Here is a 10,905-nt window from a genome sequence, read left to right on the forward strand (position 1 = left end):
CAGGGCTTTTGAATCACGTAGGAGGGAGGGAGGGAGGGAGTGAGTGTGTGTGTGTGTGTGTGTATGTGTGTGTGTCTGTTCCCCCCTCCGTGTGTGTGTGTGTGTGGTCTATACCTCCCTCTGTGTGTGTGTGGTCTATACCCCCCTTGTGTGTGTATGGTCTGTACCCTCCTCGTGTGTGTGTGGTCTGTACCCCCTTTGTGTGTGTGTGTTGTCTATAGCCCCCCCCCCGTGTGTGTGTGTGTTGTCTGTACCCCCCTTGTGTGTGTGTGTTGTCTATACCTCCCTTTACAGCAAGAAAAAAGCTTTCTGGAAAGCAGTTTCACATTATGTAACAAAATCCTAAGTCTTGCATACTCGGATATAGCAATGCTACAGTTCAAAGAATCTTTTCTAAGGAAACAGAGATGTACAAAATATGGTTTAACAAGGATGTTCATGGCTATGTTCTTTTAGAATAACAAAATATTGGAAACAATCAAAATGATAATCCTGGGATATAAATGAATTGTGTATCCATACAATAGAATAGTTTGTAGAATACTGTTTAATGACATAAACTACATGTGGAGGAAGCAGGTTACAGATTAGAAGGTACCTATATTTCCACTTTTGTGTCCACTGATAGACCAGTGCCTGACTTAGAAGTAGAGGGGAAAACTGCAGTTTATGGTAAACAATAGATTGAACTGTATACTGTGCATATCAACAGTGTAAATACTGAGAGGGAGTAGGCTCTGGCTGCCTAGTTTCTTATGCACCGATTGCCTTGTGGGCTTGTGTCTTTTTTTGTTAATTCCTGTGTTCAGTTAATGTAAACCAAGGACACCAAGATGTTTTAAAGGCGAGTCACTTTAGACCACTTTGTACTTGCTCTCCGCATTGCTGCTGCCTGATTCCACATTAGGAAGGGCAAATGGAGTGTATGCGGGTGGTGCCAGCACTGGGGAAGTCTGATTATGCAGGAGTGGGTGACCCAGCTGGAAGTCCTTCCCTTGCGATCTTCAGGGCCCTGTAATATGACCGTAATGTTTGCTGTGAGCTGTCATTTGATTTGAACTGTCCCTGTCTGCTCTTCTTCAGTGATAGAAACAGTCCTTGCTGTAAAAACTGTCAGTTCGAGACTGCCCAGAAGAAGTGCCAGGAGGCTATTAACGCTACCTGCAAAGGCGTGTCTTACTGCACAGGTATGTTCTCTTGTTGGTTCTCTGGGAATACTTTGCTCAAGCGCGTGTGTGTATGTTTGAAAGCAAGATTATGTTTGTTTGTTTGTTTTTATAATTTTATTTATTTATTTTCCCCCCAAAGCCCCAGTGAATAGTTGTATGTCATAGTTGCACATCCTTCTAGTTGCTGTATGTGGGACGCGGCCTCAGCATGGCGGGAGAAGCGGTGCATCGGTGCGCGCCTGGGATCCGAACCCGGGCCGCCAGTAGCAGAGTGCGCGCACTTAACCGCTAAGCCATGGGGCGGGCCCAAGATTATGTTTTGTTAAAGATAAAAACAGCCCTTTTTTAACCTCATGTCGAGTTGAGTTGATTGTTCTCTTAGTTTGTGGCACACTTGTCTTTGGTCTGTGCAGGACCTGTGATTATTTCTTCTTATTGTTTCTTTCCCTTTCATTCACTTCATTCCCATCACTTCCATTCCCCTCTCCTTCATAGGCATCTGTTCTCATGTGTTGAATATTTGTCTTGGTATGTGTATATCTTGGAAAGATAATGTGTTATTTTGTGTATATGTGTGTTTTTAACATGCTAAAACAATATTCTGCCTTAGATCTTTTTTAAACTCAATACCATGCTTTTATAAATCATGTCTGTTGCGCTATATATCTGTGCCTGTTCATGTCTGTGTCCGGATCTACTTGACTGTTTTCGGCACTTGCTGAATGTTTACTCGTGTGATTTACTGTATTCTACTGCTCTATTCACCATGTGATAGCTGCGTGGATTCCCTTTTTCTCCTTGATACTGCAGATAGGACTCTGTGCACCAGACAGCCTCATACATCTCCTTTGGGTGCTGTGAGAGTTTCCCGGATGCATACAGAGGAGTGGAATTGCTTAGTCATAGAGGGAGGCACTCCAGTGGTCTTTAGAACAGCAGTACTGGTTTGTTGGTGCCACCATTAGTGTGTGCAAGTTCTTGTATTCTGGTGTTCTTGCCAGCACTCTGTATTACCTAGTTGTCTGCTTTTTTGCCAGTCTGATGAGTGTGAAGTGATTTCTCATCCTTATTTACATTTTTATTGAACATCTCTTTATGTTTATTTGCTATTCAGATTTCTTCTTTTGTGAATAGCTAGTTCATATATTTGGTCCATTTTTAAAAATTGAATTTCATATCTTTTTGTTATTATTCATTTGGAGGAGTTCTTGTATAATAATCAGTTTGATGTAAACATTGCATGTACCTCCCTCTTACCTGTTGTCCTTCTTGGAACAGAAATCTTTCATTTTAATGTAATCAAGTCTGTCATTTTGTTGTATGTGTGTGTGTCTATTTTTTTGAATTGTGGATGGTTACAAAGATATTTTCCACAGCTGCTTCTATTAGCTTCATAATCTTGCCTTCTACATTTTGGATTTTAATCCATCTGCAGCTAATCTTTAAACTATCTATATTGATTATCCCTATCTTCTGTAGTTCTGTCAGTTGTTCCTTTAGAAATTTCACAGCTGTGGGGCCGGCCCGGTGGCACAAGCAGTTAAGTGCGCGTGCTCCGCTGCAGTGGCCCGGGGTTCGCCGCTTCAGATCCTGGGCATGCACCGACGCACCGCTTGTCAAGCCATGCTGTGGTGGCGTCCCATATAAAGTAGAGGAGGATGGGCATGGATGTTAGCCCAGGGCCAGTCTTCCTCAGCATTAAAAAAAAAAAAAAGAGGAGGATCGGCAGATGTTAGCTCAGGGCTGATCTTCCTCACAAAAAAAAAAAAAAGAAAAATTTCAAAGCTGTATTATTAGGTACATTATTGGACATAGGTACATTATTGGACATAGTCTCTATATCTTCTTGATCTGCTATTCTTCTACCAGTATGTAATGTTCCTTTTTGACCCTTGTGATTTTATTTTTTACTTAAATTGTTTTATTTAATATTCAGTTTGCTACCCCAGTTTTTTTGTTCCTGTTTGTCTGGTATATGTACATTCTTAAATTTTTATAACCTTCTGTTTCCATGGGTTGCTTGGTTTGATTTTTCTAACACCTTTATGAGATATAATTAACATACCATACCATTCACCTGTTTAAAGTGTACAGTTCAGTGGTTTTTAATATATTCACGTTTGTGCAACCACTGCCACAGTCAATTTTAGAACATTTTCATCACCTCTGAAAGAAACCCATACCCTAGTCTACATTCTGTCTCTGTGGATTTGCCTGTTCTGGAGGAGAGGTGCTCCCTTTCCTGAGATCAGTGTGGCACGTCCCAGCAGAACTGGCGGCTGTGACTCCTCGTGAGCTGTGTGCCATCCTCTGGTTCCAGGGAACAGCAGTGAATGCCCCCCTCCCGGAAATGCTGCAGATGACACGGTGTGCTTGGATCTCGGCAAGTGTAAAGATGGGAAGTGCATTCCCTTCTGTGAGAGGGAGCAGCGGCTGGAGTCCTGTGCATGTAACGGTGAGCACATTGCTGTTCCGTGTCCTTGCAGCAGGGGAGAAGATGGCCTGTGTCTGCCAGGCCCCCTCCTTCCACTTGGGGGCCTGGCAGTGTCAGCCGCTCGCTGCTGGTCAGGGCGGTGGTGAGAACCCAGCAGTGTGGACGCAGACCTCTCTGGGTTCAGATCCTGGCTCCTCCACTTTGTCTTTGAAAACTGTCCTGTCGCTCTTCCTTCTTGCTGTGTTTTCAGACCACGTGGCAGGCTGGGGGTGGGATAGAAGTTGTTGTTGTGGTTGTAGGTATGTGGATGTCTGTCCTCACCCCTCCTTCCCCCATATCATACACACTGTGAAAGCAGCAGGAGCTGTCTGCATCCCACTGGCATTGAACTAGGACGCTTTGTTAAGACTTCAGCCAGAGAGAGCCGATCCCAGGATCTGACCCACTATCAGGATGTTTGCCATCTTTGGCAGGGCTGGATCTGCTGCACTCTGCTCCCTGCCAGATGCTTGGGGCAGGGGCCTCACTTAGTGATGGTTGGTGACGTTGTTCTGGCCTCTTAGACGTTTGTCCTCAGGTTTCCACACTGTCTTTGGAACCCCTGGGTCTGAGGAAGGGGCATCAGGGACTGACTGGGCTCCAAGCTTCCCACCTCACCTCAGAGAGAATTCTCTTGCTTTCAAAACAAAACCCAGAAGTCAAAACCATGCGGTTGGGAACTTGCCATCTGTACAGTCAATGGAGTAAGTGGCCCTTCCAGGTGGAATAACAGGTAAATAAAGAAGATAACACAGTGGATGCCAGATCAGTGATTTATCTAGTGAGTGGCAAGAGGCTTGTGTCCCTGGAAGGCACATAGTAAATGCCCAGGAGATGCTTGATAAGTGAATGAATGTGAAAAGGTTTGTTTTCCCTTTAAATTGGTTTTGCTTGTTTTTGTGTTCTAGTTGATTTCAATTTCTCCTAAGTATAAATATGGACATTGCCTCGTCAGTAAAGACTGTCCCTTAAGTCACACTGCCAGTTGACTTCTGGGCATCTCTGCCATTCGTATGTGTGCCAGATGGCTTACTTGATGCCCACTTGTTTCCTGTCACCCCATGTGCTGTCGGAGGTTGGTCTCGATGGAGGGAGTTGCTGTGTTTAGCCTGCTGTGCTCTTGTCACAGTGGGTCCCTCAGATCCTCCCCTGCAGGGCGGCAGTGCTCTCATAGCTGCGGCTCTCGCTGGAGCCCTGGCTCTCCAGGGTGTACTTGAAGCTGAGAAGCTAAGGATTGAGATCAGCAGTGTAATAAGAATCTTGGGATGTAGGGAAACATTTAGCATTATGAAGGATTTGAAGTAGAATAATTTGGCTTTTAATCTATTAAAGAAAGGAAACTTTCTTTGTAAATTGTTTTTACCTTGTAGGCGCTGTGAGGGCTGAGGAGCGTGAACTCAGGTTACTCCCTGGGAGTGAAATGTGGATAGTCTTAGCTATTGAAATAAAAAATAAACGTGATTCCTTCCCCTTTGGGAGCACGGCGGGGAGGTGAGAAGGGAAGGAGGAGAGGTGTGTCTCTCAGGAAACTCCAGCTGTCGGTCACGTTCTGTGTTTCAGAAACTGACAACTCGTGCAAGGTGTGCTGCAGGGACCCCTCAGGCCGCTGTGTACCCTACGTCAATGCTGAACAGAAGAACCTGTTTTTGAGGAAAGGAAAGCCTTGTACAGTAGGATTTTGTGACATGAATGTGAGTATTTATTTGTGTAGAGCTCTTTCTGTAACAGCTAGACAGGAAGTTTTTATGTTGTAAATACTTGATTTTGCAAATCGAAGAAAATCAAAACCCAAATGCTGCTGTGTCTTTCTAACCCGCTGTTCTTGTTAGTGAGAGTGTCTGGTGAAGTGTGTGTGGGTGTGACCTGACAGGAGAAGGCCAAGTGCTCTGGGAGACTGGAGCACACTCTCTCCAGAGTAGGGAACCCTGAGTCCAGACACTGGGCAGGACCTCGACGACACTTTTTGGTAAAGTTGATTGTATTTAGGCAGTGAGTCTTAATTATTTGGTTTTCTAGGCTGATTATAAAATTGACTAAGATTGTGAAATTGCAAGTTTTGATTTTGAAACAGGTGCTGAACGAGTAGGAAAGACCCAGAGGCCCTTGACTCACCTGAGTCAGACCCTTTTGTTCTCTACAGAAACATAATGGTTTTCACGCAGAGTCATGGAGGAGGATGTAAGGGTTAGAGAGGCTGCTCTAGGCGGTCTGGTTGTGTGCTTCCTGCCCACTTTGTGTGTGTGTGATCAGTGGAGTCCTTACTGGAATGCCCCGTCTTTCACACACTGGTTTTCTTGAGTTTTGTCTCCTGGTAATTCTAAATTCACTTGTAAAAACTGACTAATTGTAGAAGTGTCAATGACAGTGTATCCTACTTTCTTAGGTACTCATTAAACACTTAAATTATTGCTCTGTGTGAAAGATGGATCCCCTAGATGCTTGGTTTTAATGAAGCCCTTTTCATGTCAGTTATTTTTATAAAGACATATTGCTTCTAAAGGCATTGCTTTTAGGGGTAATGCTGTCTGTTTTCTGTTTGTAGGGCAAATGTGAGAAACGAGTACAGGATGTCATCGAGCGATTTTGGGACTTCATTGACCAGCTGAGCATCAATACTTTTGGTAGGTGATTTCCCCAGGTGATTGTTTGCTTAGAACTGAGCTGATTTTGGTGATGACATTAGAAAGTGTGGTGTCAGACTGATATGCTCTAATCCTGGAATAGAAGATGGAAATAAGCCACTGCTTTTGTTTTGAAACAACTTTGTTGGCTAAAATAAAATGGACCCATTATAGGTCTGCTCCTGTCTAGCATGGATGCACAAATTTTCAGACAAGGGAAGTCAATACTTAGTCAAAATATTGGCTTCCTTCTTTACTAAAAAATGAACACATGACAGCATAAGCATGGTTCAGTCCTATAGACTGTAAATCTGAATCCTGTTTGATGTAAGAATTGTTTATTTAAAAGTGGGCATCAGATTTTGCAGAAGCAAGGATGTATTATGTCCTCTAGGGTACATAATTTATAGTTTGTCACAAAAATAATAATACCCAGATAGCAACAACACCCTCATCTTCAACATCGTTACTGGTCGTAGCCTTCTGTTGATCAGTCCGCTGACACCATTACTCCAGGGATCCTGTTGAGCACTCTGTGAAGTAATCTTTTCTTCTCATCAAGTGTATCAGGGCTATTTCTGGAAAAGCACCATGGTGTAGGGAGGTGGTCAGGTCTAGTATAGGTGGCACAGACACTCCTTTTAGTACTGGGTCAGTTTATCTAGCAAGAAGTCTGTGGCATTTGACACACTGGTAATACACTAAGAGCATTTAATTTTAGATTTCTAAGTGCTTGATCAAGACATTCACTGTTTGGAATTGTTACAGGGAAGTTTTTAGCAGACAACATCGTAGGTTCCGTCCTGGTTTTCTCCTTGATATTTTGGATTCCTTTCAGCATTCTTGTCCATTGTGTGGTAAGTCACCAATTTTTAATTAATGAAACATTGTATTAAAATTTTGAGCAACTCCAACCATATAACCTATAGAAAAGATGAAATTTGTTCTTAGCAAAATCTGATGTTTCCGATGACTTTTTTTTTTCGTGTTATCCCTAGGAATAAAAAAAAAACGTAAAAGAAAAAAATGTTAAAAGCTTAGCTAATAGTCTTTTCTTTTTTCTTTTTTCTGCTAATAGTCTTTTAAAAGAGTTATACTTTCCGTGTGTAGATTTTTTTTCTCATGTATAGTTTCTGAGGAATTTTGCACTTCTAAGCACAGGAGACCGTTTAATTGGATTTATCTAGGACCTCTGATGAGTGATGCTTCTAAACAAGAGCATTTTCAGGCTGATTTTGCTTTAACAGAGCAAGTATCAAACACGAGCATTCCAAAGATGATATCCCTGCACCATATAGATTCTTGGCATTATCGTATAGGGTATTCAAATCTTTCCAACTGATAAGAGTGGGCAATCTTTTTTATTCTTGTTCAAAATGAGTTAACAGTTAACAAGTTGAATTGGGCTTTGTCTGAGGAACTCCAGGTACTGTATAAACTTGGGGCCCTTTTTCAGAAATTCTCTTAGGAGTCCATTTTCCTTGCTTCTATGGGAAAACGAGGATTTGTCTGCTGTAGAGATGAGGAAATCAGACCCAGGCTTCCACACTTGCACTCTCAAGCTCTTATGCAATGCCCCTCATATGAGCACTTGGAAAATTCCAGCACAGCTGACTCTCATGCGTCTTCACTGCCTCTGCTTCCTCTCCTTTCCTGCTGGCTTCTCTTGCCTGGGCCGTCTCACTGAGCAGCTTTTCCTCAGGGTGGTGAGCATGATGGGTGTGGGGAGGAAAATCTCTAGGGAACAGCTCTGCTAAAGCAAAGCTGTGTTAAAGGTGACATGGCTGAAGCTTTGACATGGGCGACCGTGCCATTCATTGTGGCTGCTTTTACTTGAGAGTCGAACCTACTTTGTTTACAGTGAAAGTTACGGTTGTGGACTATGAGGTCTGACCCTGGATTTCTGAGCAAAGCTGCTACAGAAGGGAGGGCAATGGCTTGTTTGTGACCACAGAGTATGTCCAGGGCAGCCCGACTGGAAGCTAGGCCTAGATTGGCGTCTGTTACACGTCAGCCACAGGCAGGGACCAGGGGCAGGGGGTGGAACCATGTGTTCAGCTTTTGGCAGAAGTATGATGGAGGGACTTGAGGCCCCGTTCCTCTAAGAGTTGGGGCCATAGAAACTCTGGAAACAGCTGAGAAGAGTATTAAGGCCATGGCGGGCTGGGACAGTTTGAAGCTAGTGCCAGCTGAGACAGCAAGCATAGCCCTCTTAGCCTTCCAACCAGCTGCCCTGCCGGTCAGCAGTGCCCTGCGTCCCACGGCCTAACCACTGAGCACACAGGGGGATGCCTTTTCTTTTCCTGCCCATGAGGGAATGTCAGAAAAATAGCACTTACACCTTGCCTATTTCCTTACTTAACACCAAAAAAACATAATGCCTTCCTGTGCAAAGGAAACAGTTTTAGGCTGGTGGCAGAACTCTTAAAGCTTGCATCAGAAATTCTTTCTCACCTGCTGGATCTGCTCCCACTTTTACTACTCAAGTTATAAGTTCTTCAGTTAACATTAGGAGGAGCCTGTAAGGAAAGAGCACTTAACTGAATTGTATGAATGACTGTTTTCCCTGTGCTGCTTTTCTTTCTAGGATAAGAAACTGGATAAGCAGTATGAATCTCTGTCTCTGTTTCACCCCAGTGTAAGTATACCGCATGAAAGAAACAGTCATTCAGTTGCACTTTGAGACCTTCAGTTGGCCACCTCAGCAAGAACCGTCAGCCTTTCCAGCTGCGCCTTCTTTGGCTGGTGGAAGGTCATTGCAGCAGGAAGGATCTAGGTTGGATGTTAAGGTCCATTCTCGTGACAGCTGTGACAATGAACTTGTTGCATGCGACCCTGTTGCATGGATGGAGATTTAAACAGGAGTGCTGCTCTGCCCCTCCCCACAGCTGTGAATGACTTAGCTGTTCAGCACTGACTGACTTAGTTTAATATTTGAGATCTTTTCCTGTCTTGGGAACTGAACTTGATAGGATTGTTTCTTATAAGTTCTGTTTTGGGTCTTCAAATGGCAAGTTGTCAGGACATCTGAAAGCTAACTGTTTGAGTCACCTCTTAGGTTGAGGGTGTTCCTTAGCAGGATCACAGCACCTACAGCGTAAGGTCATTTGGTTGGTCAGGGCGGAGCTGAGGGACCTGTGATCTATCTTTTACTCCCATGTCTTTCCAGAATGTTGAAATGCTAAGCAGCATGGATTCAGCCTCGGTTCGCATCATCAAGCCCTTTCCTGCCCCCCAGACCCCAGGCCGCCTGCAGCTCCTGCAGCCCACCCCTGTGCTGCCTTCGGTGCCTGTGGCTCCGAAACTGGACCACCAGCGGATGGACACCATCCAGGAAGACCCCAGCACAGACTCGCATGTGGATGAGGATGGCTTTGAGAAGGACCCCTTCCCAAATAGCAGCACAGCTGCCAAGTCGTTTGAGGATCTCACGGACCATCCGGTGACGAGAAGTGAAAAGGCCTCATCCTTTAAGTTGCAGCGTCAGAATCGTGTTGACAGCAAAGAAACTGAGTGCTAGTTTAGGGAGTTATGTTCTAAGCTCTGTGACTCAAGTGTGCAAAACATTTTTATAGATTTGACCTAAAATCACTGCATATACTTTGTGAAGATTTGGGAGAAATAAGGAAGTGACTTCACAGCAGATGCTGGTCATGTGTTCGGACCTTCCTTCACATATGTAATACTTGTGGTTAGGCCTTTTTCCTTTTGGAGAGGTAAGGTGGAATCTAGCTTATTTTGAGGCTTTCAGGTTTTAGTTTTTTTGATCTTTAAAATATCCTTCAACCTGTGGTGCAAAAGCAGAAAATACAGCTGGATTAGGTTATGAATATTTACGTTTTTGTAAATTAACCTTTTATATTAACAGCACTGATTAGGGAGATGATCAATTTTTTCTTTTTTATACACTGTAATCCGCTGAATATGAGGAGGCATTTAGCAGTTACTTGTGAGGACAACTGGAACACAGATTTATTTATTTTTTGCCTTCAAGGAAAGACAAAGGAGATAAAACCGAGTTATACATTATCTCCAAAACGTGGATTGTTTCTAGGCTATTAGAGCTTTTAGCAGTGGGGAGATTTACACATCTAAATTTAGGAATAATTTGGGTTAATGTTTCTTAATTCTAAGGTTTGTACTTTCTAGAATTAAAACAATCTACCTTATAGTGAGGGTTACAAATAGTAGCCAAACTGCATTTACAGAATCCTGCCAACTGTTTAAGGCCCTAATTTGCTGGGTAGTTTTTCTGTTTTGTATGTATCTTCATGTATCTCTAATACTGTTGCCATGCTCTTAAATTCACCATTCACAAACCTAAACTACTTCAAAGTAAGAGTGTATGGTCGCCTCCTTTCAAACACTAGTGGCCAAGAGGGTACTGTATCTTACCAAAATAGCAGGTGGTTTTCAGTGGGCTGTGGTGTGACATGCTGGCCAGGGGAGGGGAGGGAGGGAGTGCTGCCTCCCTTGGGCCTGGGGCTTCATCCCCCACACCAACTGATTTCTTAAAAACCCAGTGTATTGACCTGCACGTGGACATCTGCATTCCTTCTTGCTTTAGTGCTTCAGGATTCTGGATGTCTGCATTTACTGTGTGAAGGATAAGACTCATCAGATTAAATTTCTTTAAAATTGT

The 10,905-nt window shown here is 43.5% G+C and overlaps 1 protein-coding gene and 1 long non-coding RNA gene across 3 annotated transcripts in view; one reads left to right on the forward strand and one right to left on the reverse strand.

The window, feature by feature from the left end:
* ADAM17 (ADAM metallopeptidase domain 17) overlaps nt 1–10,688 on the forward strand; it is a 52,891-nt gene extending 42,203 nt beyond the window's left edge. For both annotated transcript variants that reach the window (XM_058551822.1, XM_058551823.1), the window contains 7 exons: nt 1,084–1,187; nt 3,490–3,624; nt 5,203–5,333; nt 6,185–6,263; nt 7,032–7,120; nt 8,851–8,901; nt 9,433–10,688. In XM_058551822.1, the coding sequence (XP_058407805.1) occupies nt 1,084–1,187; nt 3,490–3,624; nt 5,203–5,333; nt 6,185–6,263; nt 7,032–7,120; nt 8,851–8,901; nt 9,433–9,783 (940 nt within the window). In that variant the 3' untranslated portion in view covers nt 9,784–10,688. The remainder of the gene's footprint in view (nt 1–1,083; nt 1,188–3,489; nt 3,625–5,202; nt 5,334–6,184; nt 6,264–7,031; nt 7,121–8,850; nt 8,902–9,432) is intronic.
* LOC131412218 (uncharacterized) lies at nt 6,491–9,520 on the reverse strand. The gene is made up of 2 exons (XR_009221725.1): nt 8,718–9,520; nt 6,491–7,257 (listed from the first exon to the last, which is right to left on the reverse strand). It is a non-coding gene; the product is annotated as an uncharacterized LOC131412218 (long non-coding RNA).
* Nucleotides 10,689–10,905: the final 217 nt, after the last annotated feature.

This window comes from Diceros bicornis, chromosome 12 (assembly GCF_020826845.1).
Source record: "Diceros bicornis minor isolate mBicDic1 chromosome 12, mDicBic1.mat.cur, whole genome shotgun sequence".
Classification (NCBI taxonomy): Eukaryota; Metazoa; Chordata; class Mammalia; order Perissodactyla; family Rhinocerotidae; genus Diceros; species Diceros bicornis.